We start from the raw sequence: 15,000 nt of genomic DNA on the forward strand, positions 1-15,000 counted from the left end.
CTGAAGTTTATTACAAAGGCATTCAGAAAGAGCTGCAGCTGGACACACAGACGCTGGACAAGGTGACTAACTAGAGCACACACGGGGACACGGGTACACGGGGACTTGGGTACACGGGGACACGGGGACACGGGGACACGGGTACACGGGGACACGGGGACACAGGGACACGGGTACACGGGGACACGGGTACACGGGGACACGGGGACACGGGTACAGACACAGATGTGTGATGTGTCCGTGTACAGACACGGTGTCTAGGTGAGATCAAACCCGTCTGAGTCTGAGTGACAGACGAGCGATGTCACTATTCAAACATGCCGACGCCGTTTGAATGGTTTGTTTCTTCTTCTCCTCTCTCTAGATCTTCCCGGTGTTGGACGACCTGCTGGAGACGCACACACACTTCCTCACTCAGCTCCTCAGCAGGAAACGAGCCTCTCCGTCTGAGGAGCAGCAGGAGAACAGCTTCCTCATCTCCAGGATCGGGGACGTCCTGGTCAATCAGGTGTGTGAGGACACGTCCATGTACATGAGCTCTACTGGGTCACAGTGCTGCTGTTTGGGCCGCCTCTTCCTCATCCTCCTCCTCTTCCTCCTCCTTTGCTTGAATGTTTCAACTTTGCTCTTTTCTACAGTTCTCAGGATGCACCGCTGATCGCATGAAGAAGGTTTACGGGAAGTTCTGCAGTCGCCACAATGAAGCTGTCAGTCACTACAAAGAGCTCTACGCCAAAGATAAACGCTTCCAGGCCTTCATCAAGGTCACACACACACACACACACGCACACACACACACACACACACACGCACACACACACACGTGTTGGGTCTGGGAACACGACCCTGTGGTGTTTAACTGTGTGTGGTTCTCCTGTGTGTTTCTGTAGAGGATAAGGAGCAGCACTATCGTGCGGAGGCTGGGTATTCCTGAATGCATCCTGCTGGTGACCCAGAGGATCACTAAGTATCCGGTTCTGATCCAGAGGATTCTCCAGCACACCAAAGGTAGAAGTGTGAACTTTGATCCCAGGTTGTTCTCAGCTGGCATCAGAAGCCTTCACACTCTTCAGACTCAGTTATCTTCAGGTTCTGTAGAGTTCTGCTCCCCTCACAGACAGCAGGAGGCCCGATGAGCTCACTCCATGTTTGTTTCCTCCTCCAGACACACACGAGGACCACAGTTGTGTCTCTGAGGCGCTGCGGTGCGTGAAGGAGCTCATCACCGCCGTGGACAGCAAAGTCAACGAGCAGGAGAAGAAGCAGCGGCTGAAGGAGGTCTACAGGTACGGCGGCGTGATGGCGTGATGGCGTGATGGCGTCCGGCCCCCTGGTGGGCAGGAGGGCTCGTGCAGCTGAAAGTAAACGTGAGTGTGTGTTTCCTCTCTGCCCCTCAGCCGCACAGACAGCAAGTCCATCATGAGGATGAAGAGCGGGCAGATGTTTGCCAAAGAGGACCTGATCAGAGGGCGGCGCCTGCTCCACGACGGCGTGCTGCAGCTGAAGAACTCTGCAGGGCGACTCAAAGGTTTGAGCTCCACACGGAAACATGGGATCAGTTTACTGAAGAGCAGAGTTTGGATCAATCTCACCTGACGCCTCTGTGTGTGTGTGTGTGTGTTGTGTGTGTTGTATGTGTGTTGTGTGTGTTCCGTGTTCCAGACGTCCACGCCATGCTGCTGTCAGACGTGTTGGTCTTCCTTCAGGAGAAAGATCAGAAATACGTCTTTGCTTCTTTGGTGAGTTTGAGGCTGTGGACTGTAGAGGGAAACACTGAAGCCTTGGCATGTTGACGTGTTAACATGTTGACATGTTGAACCGTTCCTCCTCCGTGTGCAGGATCAGCGCTCCACAGTGATCTCCTTACAGAACCTGATCGTCAGAGAAGTGGCCAACCACGGACGAGGTGCTCCCCCTCTCTACCTAAACTCTCTGCACTCATTTAACTGTTAGACTTCAGCAGGACACACACATCCTGGTCTGAGTGTGTGAGGGCTGAGTTGTGTGTGTGTGTGTGTGTGTGTGTGTTTGGTCCCGTCAGGTCTGTTTCTGATCACAGCTGGGATAGAGAAGCCAGAGATGGTGGAGGTGCTGGCCAGCAGCAGTGAGGAGAGGAACACCTGGAGGGCCATCATACAGGACGCCATGCACTGCATGTGAGCACACACACACACACACACACACACACACACACACGTGCTTCACCTTCTGGGACACTGAAGCTGAAGCTTGAGGCATGAAGAAGGACGAGAGGAAACATCACGTCTAGGTGTGTTGTGACCATATTGACTCTGTGTGTGTGTGTGTGTGTGTGTGTGTGTGTGTGTGTGTGTGTGTGTGTGTGTGTCACAGGGAGAAAGAGGAGGATGAAGGAGTTCCCAGTGAGACGGAGGAGGACAGGAAGCAGCAGGAGAGCCGAGCAAAGGAGATCCGAGGTGAGAAACTCCTTTGGAGCTCAGAATCCTTTTTCTCCTCCTCAGCCGAGCGTCCAAAGCTTCACCGTGTGTGTGTGTGTGTGTGTGTGTGTGTGTGTGTGTGTGTGTGTGTGTGTGTGTGTGTGTGTGTGTGTGTGTGTGTGTGTGTGTGTGTGTGTGTGTGTGTGTGTGTGTGTGTGTGTGTGTGTGGTCTCAGATCTTCTGCGGAGGAAAGACGAGCAGATCGTCTCCTTACTGGAGGAGAAGGTCCACATCTTCAGAGACATGTGCGACTCCCCCGACGACACCGCCGTCATCACCAGGGACCGGATGCTGTTCAGGGCCACGCCCGATGATGTCACCAAGGGAGAGCCCATCATGAAGGACGCCCTGAGGGAAGGTCAGAGGTCACTCAGAGGATTCACTCACTCCTTCATCCCTTCCACTCTTTGATCTAACACTTCCTCCCCTCCGCTCCTCCTCCAGTCCAGACGCTGCACGGCTTAGTGAACAGTGGCCTTGGGGGCGGAGCCTGCAGTACCCCTGTGGGCCTGACGGGGGGCGGTGTAGGACCTGTCTGTCTGCCCAGGAGAGCTGAGACCTTTGGAGGCTTCGACAGCCATCAGATGAACAGCAAGAGTAACAGGCCTGGATCCTCTGACCTCTGACCTCTGACCTGCAGCTCACATGTCGGCTCTCTTCTCCTCTATCTTTCCTCAGACGGAGAGAAGGAAGAGGGGGAGGAAGCACTGGACCTCCGCAGGACTGAGTCAGACAGTGTGTTAAAGAAGGTGTGTGTGTGTGTGTGTGTGTGTGTGTGTGTGTGTGACCTGATTGTGACGTGTGTGTTGTGTGTGTGTGTTGATTGTGATGTGTGTGTGTGTGTGTGTGTGTGTGTGTGTGTTGATGTTGACGTGTGTGTTGTGTGTGTGTGTTGATTGTGACGTGTGTGTGTGTGTGTGTGTGTGGATGTTGACGTGTGTGTTGTGTGTGTGTGTTGATTGTGACGTGTGTGTGTGTGTTCCTCAGGGAGCCACTGCCAGCCTGCAGGTGTTACTAAAGAGAAACAACGAGGTAAGTTTGTCAACTTCCTGTTCAGCTCCACACACACACACACACACACACACACACACACACACACACACTTCACTTTGTCTCAGAAACACAGCTCTGAGCTCACAGCTGCTCTCCAAGATGGCTGCCGTCTCCATTAGAGTCATGTGATGTGTCCGTGTCTTTCCAGCAGGTCCTGCACAGCGTGACGCATCTTCATGACCTGCTGGTTTCCCTTCAGGTAGGACCGACACACACACACACACACACACACACACACACGATGAGCCGCCGTGTTGAGTCTCCCCTGAACACTGTGTCTCCTCCTGCAGGCCGTTGTGGTCCAGCAGGACTCCTTCATCGAGGACCAGCGCCAGGCCCTGAACGACCAGCTGACGGCCAACTCCTCCAGACACTCGTCCTCCTCCTCCCTCTCCTCCTCCTCCTCCTCCCGACCCTCCTCCCTCATCGAGCAGGAGAAGCACAGGAGTCTGGAGAGGCAGCGACAGGAAGCAGCCAGCCTGCAGGTTTGGTTTCTGTTGTGATGGTGCTGCTCCGTGTGTGTGTGTGTGTGTGTGTGTGTGTGTTTCTAACACAACGTCTCCATGCTGACACCTCCTCCTTCTCTCAGAAACAGCAGGCGGCACATCAAGAGGAGAAGAGGAGGCGGGAGAAGGAATGGGAGGTGAAGGAGAGAGGCTACACTGAAAGAGAGGACAGACTGAAGGAGGTGGAGGAGGAAGTCACAAAGAGGCGCAGAGAGCAGGCAGAGGAGCGGGAGGTGCAGCAGAGGAGGAAAGACGAGTACCAGAGAGACCTGGAGAGACTGAGGGAGGCCCAGAGGAGGCTGGACCGGGACAAGGAGGCCCTGAGGAGAGACACGGAGAGGATGGAGGCCCTGAAGAGTGAGAGAGAGGAGGTCAGTGTGTGTGTGTGTGTGTGTGTGTGTGTGTGTGCGTGTGTGTGTGTGCACGTGCACGTGCTCAGGCTCCAGCAGAGCGTCAGTCTGTCTGCTGAGCCTTATTAGTGCTCAGTCAGACTCAGTCTCCATCTGCAGCTGTGTTTGTTAGCTTCAGTGAGGAAGAGAAGGAAACAAACTGAAGCAAGGCGGAGCTCCAGGTCTGATTACTGAGCCTGACAGGCTGCAGATGGAGGGATCAGCCTCAGCTTCAGCTTCAGTCCTGCTTCAGTGTGTGTGTGTGTGTGTGTGTCCTCAGTGGAGCCGTCTGCAGAAGTACGAGCGGACGCCCTCCTCCACCTCTGAAGACTCCATCAGGTTCCACAGCTCCGGCTCTCTGGACCTCGACGCTCGAGAAGCAGCAGAACCGCCTAAAGAGGTAAAAGGAAAGGAAATCAAAAGGTGGAGTCGTTTCCTAAAGAGCACAGAAGGATGATGAAGGTTTCCTCCTCTTCTTCTCCTGCCAGGTGGAGCTGTCCTCCTCCGCCCCCACCAAGGAGCCCTTCCTCCGCATCGGGTCCAAGAGGATGGGCAAGAACTTCAACCCCTTCTCCTCGTCCTCCTCCAAGCAGCAGGGAGGAGACAAGGAGTCCCAGCTTCCCAACAAGCTCCTCCAGCTGGCCAGACCCAAGGAGAAGAAGGAGAAGAAGAAGAAGAAGGGGAAAGGTGGAGAGCAGGCAGAGACTGGTAAGAGAGTCAGACTTCTTTTTCCTGTCCTCAACCTTTAGAGCAGGTACTTCCTGCAGGTAAGGACAGTAAACCCCCCCCCCCTTCCTGTGGCCCACAGTGCCCCCTGATGGACAGTCTGCTTCATGCACATGATCGCTCTGATGTAAAAAGAGTTCAATCATAGAGTCTCTGTGTCGCTCATCAGGCTCTTTGTCTTTTTGTCTCTAGAAAGTCAAGTCAAAGTGACCTCTGACCCTCAGGCTGATGGAGACATTTTCTACTGCTGAGCAGCGAGCAGCCCCCCCCCCCCCCCCCAGGTACAGATCTCATCATCACTTCACCTAAAGGAGGTTTAAATCCTCTGGGATCTACAGCGAGCATCATGGAGGTCAGAGGTCACAGGGGTCAAACTCCTCCACACAGCTTTAACAGCAGCAGGAAACTTCAAACCTGTGGTTTGTGTGCTAAGATGCTTGATGGCACACAGCAGGAAGAGCGTTTGTTAGATGAAGCGAGGTCGCCGTTTCCTCCTCCGGCCGACGACTCGGCGCTTTGAGAGAAACTCGATCACAGCCAAAGACTTTAGTGCCTTAAGGATCTGAACGTAGAGACGGAACCTGAATCTAAACGCCGCTGGACGCAGTCGGTACGTTTACACGCTCAGGACTCAGCACTATCAGGCTCACTGAGTGCGTCTGTGCTTCAGCGTCTAAATCAACATTCAGTCAAGTTACGTCATCGCAGTATGAGGACAAACTCATATTAATACATGAAGAGATGAAGGTCGCATCATCTGGACACAGGTGTGTGTGCGTGTGCGTGTGCGTGTGTGTGTGTGTGTGTGTGCGCGTTTGTGTGTGTGTGTGCATGTGCTGATGACCTCATACATGAGGTCATACATGAGGTCATACATGAGGTCATACATGAGGTCATACATGAGGTCATACATGAGGTCATACATGAGGTCATACATGAGGTCATACATGTCCATACCGCCTGAATCGCCGCAGCACAATCTGAGTTTTAAAGTTGGAGTAAACGTACCGAGCAACCAGCGGCATCAGAGCATCACTTCCTGTCTCTGACGAATCTGAAACACGGAGCGAGTTCTTCATGGCCACGACAATCAGGACGCAACAGACGAGGACGGTTAGAAGAAGCACTTTAGGCGTCACTGAGGGTGACGTCATCACAGGTTTACACTGAACACAGACTCTGTAAACCCAGACTCAGACTCCCTGACCCCTGACCCCTGAATCAGCACCCAGCAGTTATTGATCCTTTATCAATGTGGATGATAACAAGTCGCTTTGATCATTAATCACACACACACACACACACACACACACACACACTGCAGGCTCATATTCCTCCTCGGCCGTTCATACAGAATAACTCAGCTTCAGAGTTTTGCCACATTGATTTTCTCTTCGTGTTCTGCAGCCAGAAGAAGAAGAAGAATTGTGCTTTGGGCTAGCAGAGAGCTTTGACTCTCAGCAGAGAGCTTTGACTCTCTGCTAGCCTAGCAGCAGAGTCAAAGCTACATGCTTAGCTAAGCTACACAGCAGCAGCCTGTTCAGAGTTCAATCTCTCATTTCGTTATTTGAGATGTGACAGTTTGTCTCTTTTCTATTTGAAACCCTGAGGCGTCTTCTTGTCGTCTAACCAGCTGTCAGCCTGAGAGACGCTGCGTTACACACACACACAAACACACACACACACAAACACACACACACACACAAACACACACACACACTCTCTCTGTGTGTTCACCGTGTCTGAGCCTTAGCCACAAACAGGAAGCCCGGGGTCAAACTGTGCCTTAATCCTGATTGAGCTCTGTTCAGCAGCAGCAGGTGGCGCTGTTCAGAGAAACGCAGCACCAAATCAAAACTCTTCATTGGTTTCATGTACGACCGGATTGATTCAGAATGTGGACGGACAATCAGCCAATCAATCAATCAGTGTTTAGATGAAGACCTGGTCATCAGTTTGGGTTTAAAAATAGGACTTTGGAACACATGTGAAACCCTACTGTGTGTGTGTGTGTGTGTGTGTGTGTGTGTGTGTGTGTGTGTGTGTGTGTGTGTGTGTGTGTGTGTGTGTGTGTGTGTGACTTGACTTCAGTCTAATTTTATTCCATATTTCCGTATGAAATTAAATCAAATCTTTGACTTTGCATGGATTCCTTTAAACTCAAAGAGCTGGATGACAAACGGCCGTCAGTGTTTGAGGTGAAACCTGAATGGGTGTGGTTTTCTTGCTGGGGGGCGGAGCTCTGCTCTCTGACTCACTGCACTATAACATTACTAAACTTCACAGTGGCTTGATAAACTCACATTAGGCTTTACAGTTTTTGCACTGTATGTCAGAGTTTTCTTACGATGTTTTTGTACTTAACCTGAAGGTACAAAGTGTATTTCCTCATGTTCTTTATGTACAAAGAAAAAGGGCAAAGCAACAAATTCTGTAAATATGATTTATGTACAATCCAAAGTATTGATGACTGTGGATTTGTGTTTAGTTGGATGATTGTTTTTTAATAAATAATAAAGCTTTATTTATCTGTCCTCTCCTCCTCTTGTTGGAGGTATTAAACCTGTCACGTGTACAGTCATTCTCCCTCTTCAATAAATAACTATGCTGTTTGTCAGCGGTGTCTGTGTGTGGATCTGTGTCTGCTGCCCCCTAGAGGCCAACGCGCTCACTACAGGCCCGCGCTACCAAAGTCTGGGTTGGAACAACTGGCGACGTCATTGGTATCGGGGAAATGGAACGGCTGAGGCTGACTGTTTACTGTCCAGCAGGTGGCGCTAGATGAAAGCACACATCTATTCCCTCTTTATTTGTTGTTGAAGCTCCGCGGTCACACACTGCTGTCGGTGCGTTCAGGGGCTCATCGGCTCACGTATCTACATGACACAGATAATGGCAGCTCAGCTTTTAATAACTGCGTTTGGTGGATCAACATGAAGCTCTCGGTCCATTATGAGGCAGATAAGATGACATCACTCATGATATCATCTTACAAACTCAACACTGCTTTGAAAGCCTCAGCGGGCTACTCTGTGACAGTGTGTGTGTGTGTGTGTCTGTCTCTCTCCCGTCCCTCCCTCTTTCTTCTCTGTTCATTGATCTGGTGTTTTGCTGATCAGGCTTCTTCCCCCAGAATGCTTCAGTCCATTAGCAGTTGACCCGAGCAGAGTTGAAGCGAGCTGGCAGACAGTGTTCTTCTTCTTCTTCAAATTTGTTTGAATTTGGGGCAAATTTGCAACACACACACACACACACACACACACACACACACACACACACACACACACGTGAGCCAAACATAGAAAGTGAGTCAACGTTTATTTGCAGCAGTAAAAACATATCGAGTCATTTTCCTTCCTCACATCGTTTCGTTGTAAAAAGTGTTCAGTTGTTGAATCTTTCTGTTTCTTCATATTAAAAACACTCCCAGTGGAATGAAGAAGAGTTTGTCCTCCTCACCGAAGTGAAACTCCACCAGGTCGATGCAGATGACGCCCAGCTGTGGCTCTGTGTGGAAGCTCAGGTGTGTTTAATAACGTGGAGCGTCGCAGAACGCTCCAGTGTGCCTGCTGACGTCATCGCCATGACTACAAAACATCTCACCACTGAGTGGTTTCATATAAAAAAGTGCATCATGAAATCAAACACAGGAGTTGTGAGGTTGGAGCTTGTTGCTCATGAGCACTTTGGCAGTGAGGCTTCCTGCAGGACACACTGGACCTCCTGCTGTGTGTGTGTGTGTGTGTGTGTGTGTGTGTGTGTGTGCGCGCTTCCCATGCTCTCCTGTACAAACCAGTTTATAGATACACACACATCAAACACATTCCTATGACTGACAGCTCAGTGTCACAGGTTCAGACGCACAGTTTGAGAAACACTGCGGGGAAAACAAGACGATGATGAGAATGTGAGTGGAACATCTGAAGGCAAATTTAGAAGAAAACAGACTTAGAATGTTATAACAAGTCTTAACATTACAAGAAAACAGCAACGTTTGGAGAAGTGGTTCTCAAACTGTGAGTGTGAAGTCCTGCTGATGGGCCGAGGAACATCTGAGGAAGATCTAGATGATGACATGTTTAACCCTTCAGACTGCTCCTCTTCCTCCCTCTCATCGTCTCTCCTCAAAGTCAGACGAGGCTCAGACGCCCACAGGTGTGTGTGTGTGTGTGTGTGTGTGTGTGTGTGTGTGTGTGTGTGTGTGTGTGTGTGTGTGTGTGTGTGTGTGTGCGCGTGCATCACTTCTGTCCCAGGTTTGTCTCAACACTTTAAAACAAAGTAAACCTTAGAGCCTGACAAAGGTGCAAAGGGTTAAACCCTCAGGTGGGCTGAACCCGGGTCTGAGCCCCTTTAACCCTTTACACAAATAAAGTTTGATTTACACACTTTGTCACGATGAAGATGAAATACCGTGTGTACCGACACGTTCAAACTGAAACCTATGGAAGCCAACAGAGGATTGAATACTTATCTGAAGATCAGCGGTTGCATGGCGTTGTGAGATTTAAATACTGTCTCTCTCAGCAGGAAGCTCCTCGTCTTCATGCAGGGTTGCCATGACACCAGAGCTCAATGTGCTTTGTAATTTGCTGATCTCCTTAAAACATAAGTTGACTGTAGAATCCTGAAAGTGTTAATCTGGCAGCATTTTCTTAGAGAGTAGAACTGGAATGATCTCTAACAAACAATAATACACTGAGGAGACGCTGAGACACAGAGAGACAGAGAGACAGAGAGACAGAGAGACAGAGAGACATCCAGGCGTCCATCAGACAGTTCCATCAGCATGCAGAGAAGAATCTGTCTGAGCGGCTTGGAGACGTGGACGCTCTGTCTCCTGGGTCACAGTCAGGTGAGATGTTTGGGGCTGTGTAGGTTCTGGTCCCAGGCGGGGACAGGGCGGGGACAGGGCGGGGACACAAGGGGACACGTGTCTTCCTGCCCGCTGCACGGTGGCGTCTCTGTGCTCGTCTTCCTGCTGTCCCTCTGCATGGACACCTGAGAAACAGACGGGAGGGAAAATCGGACGGATTAAAGGCGGAGCTTGAGTTTGTTGAGACAGAAGGACGTCACAGCGTACAGAGAGGAGAGGAGGAGGAGGAGGAGGAGGAGGAGGAGGAGGAGGAGGAGAGAAGTCTTCACGGTTCTTCTCTTTCTGTGAGTAAGTTAGTTATTTCCCACCCTGTGTTTTGATTCCTTCTCCGTCCCCTCTTCTCTATGCTGTTGTGTTGTGTTGTGTTGTGTTGTGCTGTGTTGTGTTGTGTTGTGTCTCTGTGATCTGGACTGGTTCTCCTCTCCTGATGTGTGTGATGAGTGTGTTACATGTTTTGTCCACTTGATGGCACAGTGGAGCAAATAAAGCAGCATGAAGCCTCGGCCCCTGACACACACACACACACACACACACACACACACACACACACACACACACACACACAGAGACACAGAGACACACACACACACACACACACACACACACACACACACAGACACACACACACACAGAGACACAGACACACACACACACACACACACACACACACACACACACACACACACACACACAGACACACACACACACAGAGACACACACACACACACACACACACACACACACACACACACACACACACACACAGACACACACACACACAGAGACACACACACACACACACACACACACACAGACACACACACACACAGAGACACAGACACACACACACACACACACACACACACACACACACACACACACACACAGACAAACACAGACACACACACACACACACACAGACACACACACACAGACATACACACACACAGACACACACACACACACAGACACACAGAGACACAGAGACACACACACACACACACAGACACACAGAGACACACACACACACAGACACACACACAGACACAGACTCAGACACACACACACACACACACAGAGACACACACACAGAGACACACACACACACACACACACACACACACACACACACACAGAGACACAGGCACACACACACACACACAGAGACACACACAGAGACACACACACACACACACACACACACACACACACACAGAGACACAGAGACACACACACACACACACACACACAGAGACACACACACAGACACACACAGAGACACACACACAGACACACACAGAGACACACACACAGACACACACAGAGACACACACACACACACACACACAGACACACACACACACACACACACACACACACAGAGACACACACAGAGACACACACACAGACACAGAGACACACACACAGAGACACACACACACAGACACACACACACACACACACACACACGCACACACACACACACAGTATTGATCTCTGAGCTCCTCTCCTGTTACAGAGTGAAGAGCTGTGGTTGGACATCAGATCAGGAGGCTTCAGTTGGATTGAGCCCATTAGAGTGTGAGTCAGAGCTGCAGCAGGACACAGGTTAGAACAGCTGGACCACAGCACGCCACCTGACAGGAGGGGAGCGAGGCATCAGGGGGATCAGGCTCAGTTCAGACTACACTCTGTCCACAGAAGGAGAGGAGGCGTTGAGGTAGAGGATGATGAAGTGCTAACACTCCTCACACACACCTGCACTCACACACGGGCCAAGGAGAGATAACCTTTGACCCAAACCCTGACACTCTGAGGTTGAGAGGCGTGCAGAGGCAGCGTGTTCCCTCAGCTCAGCTCAGGAGCAGAACCTGCTGTGCCTCTGCTGAGGGAGTCTGTTCACTCTCTCACTCTGACTCCCTGTGTTCTTAACAACATGAGCTCAGTCTGTTTGGCTTCCAGACGTCCTGTTTACAAGATGAATAAGTGATGAGCCTAAAAACAAAGCAGACACACACTGCAGCAGTCTGGGGGGGGGGGGGGGGGGGGGGGGCTCAACCAAACTCAATACACTCAGCACAACACCAGGAAACATGACACACACACACACACACACAACACCTGACCGGCTACAGCTAACAGCTGGGCTACATCAGAGGAGACACACACACACACACACGTGTCAGCAGAGCGTGTGTGTGTGTGTGTGTGTGTGTGTGTGGAGGAGAGGAGGAGATGTGAGAGCAGCAGGTTCCAGTTTCACAACATGAATGTTTGAAGGCGTGGGGGCGAAGTGAAGGCTGAGGGAGCAGACGATGAGGAGAGGAGGAGAGGAGGGGAGGAGGAGAGGAGGGGAGATATTTATACGCTGTCATCCTGCTGCACTCTGCCATCACTTAGAGGAGGAGGAGGAGGAGGAGGAGGAGGAGGAGGAGGAGGAGGCTCCTTCATGCTGCAGATAGAGCCTGGGCTTTACTGCAGCAGTGCTTCAGCTCAAACTCACTCAGGTTAGATTATTCCTCATTAAAGAAATGTTTTTATCACTAAAGGACAGTGAATGTAACGTAAGGTTTCTATGGTAACCTGCCAGTCAGCCATTCATCTGGAAACACAGTGGAGAAGTCAAACACAAAGAGCTCAGATGTTACAGGAACAAAGGCTGGGAGGAAGGAAATGATGAATATTTATGAGAACTAAGTCGTCATACTTTGAGAAAAAGGATGAAACCTTAGATTAAGATGTTAAACTGAGCCTGTGATGAAGTGACATCATCGTATCTAAAGTGCTCCCACTTTAAACCATGGAGCTCAGAACTTTAGGCTCCAAACTGTTTGAAGGTTTTTCTAAAAATAAAATAAATCTCTAAATCTCTTCTTCCTCTGGTTTCACCACCGACTCGTTCAGTCATGCTGAGCCAGGGGCTGAGTCTAACAGCAGCAGCCGTGTGTGTGTGTGTGTCCTTCACTCACTCGCTCACCTGGACCCGCTGGCTCCGTGTCGGCCCCCAGGTGTGGCCCCCTCAGGCAGGCAGGTGTTTCCACGTGCTAACAAAGGCTGTAGGGATCAGCGAGTAAGGCACGGTAGTGATGGAGTTCCAGCTGTCAGACGTGGGGTCGTAACAGTCCAGTGTTTTACAGCGCTGCGTCCCAAAGTATCCTCCCACCACGTACAGCTTATTCCCCGAGGCCACGGCGTGGCAGCTCATCCGCTTGGACGTCATGTCCCCCACTCGACTCCACTGAGTCGTGTCGCAGTCAAACCGATAAGCCGAGGCGGCGGTGAACTCGGTGTCGCCGCCCATGATGAAGATCTGGCTCCCTAAGACGGCCGCGGCAGTGTAGCGCCACGCCTGCGGGCATTCGGCTGCGATGTTCCATCGGTTGCTGACGGGGTCGTAGAACTGGACCTGCAGTTAGAGGAGAGGGAAGGTGAGGCTGCTCAGTCAGGCCCGACTCATCCTGAACTCCTACTGTCATCTCAAGCTCTGATCAGCTGGAGCCAGAGGGAGACCTCACCTGAAAGGGTTAAACACACACACACTCACCTTAGAGGCCTTGTCTCTGTGGATGGTCGTCCCTCCGAAAACAAAGAGTTTTAATTTGGCACTGACCACAGCTGCATTACTGACTCCATCTCTGAGAGGAGCCATCATGGTCCACTTATTACTGACAGGGTCGTAACGCTCCACCTGGAGGGAGAGACAAGAGGGAGACAAGAGGGAGACAACAGGGACACAACAGGGACACAACAGGGACACAAGAGGGACACAACAGGGACACAACAGGGACACAACAGGGACACAACAGGGACACAACAGGGACACAACAGGGACACAACAGGGACACAACAGGGAGACAACAGGGACACAACAGGGAGACAAGAGGGACACAACAAGGACACAACAGGGACACAACAGGGACACAACAGGGACACAACAGGGACACAACAGGGACACAACAGGGACACAACAGGGAGACAAGAGGGAGACAAGAGGGAGACAACAGGGACACAACAGGGACACAACAGGGACACAAGAGGGACACAACAGGGAGACAACAGGGACACAACAGGGAGACAAGAGGGACACAACAAGGACACAACAGGGACACAACAGGGACACAACAGGGACACAACAGGGACACAACAGGGACACAACAGGGAGACAAGAGGGAGACAACAGGGACACAACAGGGACACAACAGGGACACAACAGGGAGACAAGAGGGAGACAACAGGGACACAACAGGGACACAACAGGGACACAACAGGGACACAACAGGGACACAACAGGGAGACAACAGGGACACAACAGGGACACAACAGGGACACAACAGGGACACAACAGGGACACAACAGGGAGACAACAGGGACACAACAGGGACACAACAGGGAGACAACAGGGACACAACAGGGACACAACAGGGAGACAACAGGGACACAACAGGGACACAAGAGGGACACAACAGTGACACAACAGGGACACAACAGGGAGACAACAGGGACACAACAGGGACACAAGAGGGACACAAGAGGGACACAACAGGGACACAACAGGGAGACAACAGGGACACAACAGGGAGACAAGAGGGAGACAAGAGGGAGACAACAGGGAGACAACAGGGAGACAATAGGGACACAACAGGGACACAACAGGGACACAACAGGGACACAACAGGGACACAAGAGGGAGACAAGAGGGAGACAACAGGGAGACAACAGGGAGACAATAGGGACACAACAGGGACACAACAGGGAGACAAGAGGGAGACAAGAGGGAGACAAGAGGGACACAAGAGGGACACAACAAGGACACAACAGGGACACAACAGGGAGACAACAGGGAGACAAGAGGGACACAACAGGGAGACAACAGGGAGACAAGAGGAAGACAAGAGGGAAACAAGAGGAAGAGAGCTCAGAGCAGACCAGGACTAACTCTGATGTGGAACGTGAAGTCATGTTTGCAAGACACACACACACACACACACACACACATC

General features: G+C 51.2%; 2 protein-coding genes across 2 annotated transcripts in view; one reads left to right on the forward strand and one right to left on the reverse strand.

The window, feature by feature from the left end:
• Positions 1-5: 5 nt before the first annotated feature.
• LOC142990759 (A-kinase anchor protein 13-like) lies at positions 6-7,747 on the forward strand (the record flags this gene model as incomplete). The annotated part of the gene is made up of 20 exons (XM_076140624.1): positions 6-62; positions 365-508; positions 639-764; positions 891-1,008; positions 1,166-1,286; positions 1,398-1,528; positions 1,663-1,739; positions 1,840-1,906; positions 2,042-2,156; positions 2,353-2,435; positions 2,632-2,814; positions 2,901-3,053; positions 3,135-3,205; positions 3,444-3,488; positions 3,658-3,708; positions 3,800-3,994; positions 4,099-4,386; positions 4,685-4,804; positions 4,893-5,112; positions 5,323-7,747. Coding segments are annotated over 20 exons (2,424 nt in total), but the record flags the coding sequence as incomplete, so codon positions are not given.
• Positions 7,748-8,430: 683 nt separating this feature from the next.
• enc2 (ectodermal-neural cortex 2) overlaps positions 8,431-15,000 on the reverse strand; it is a 16,750-nt gene continuing 10,180 nt past the window's right edge. The window contains 3 exon segments of the mRNA XM_076140623.1: positions 8,431-10,128; positions 12,981-13,409; positions 13,548-13,691. Of these exon segments, the coding sequence (XP_075996738.1) occupies positions 13,023-13,409; positions 13,548-13,691 (531 nt within the window). The 3' untranslated portion in view covers positions 8,431-10,128; positions 12,981-13,022.

The sequence above is a fragment of the Genypterus blacodes genome, unplaced genomic scaffold (assembly GCF_046128005.1).
Source record: "Genypterus blacodes isolate CSIRO-AG114 ecotype Tasmania unplaced genomic scaffold, CSIRO-AGI_Gbla_v1 ptg000723l_1, whole genome shotgun sequence".
Classification (NCBI taxonomy): domain Eukaryota; kingdom Metazoa; phylum Chordata; class Actinopteri; order Ophidiiformes; family Ophidiidae; genus Genypterus; species Genypterus blacodes.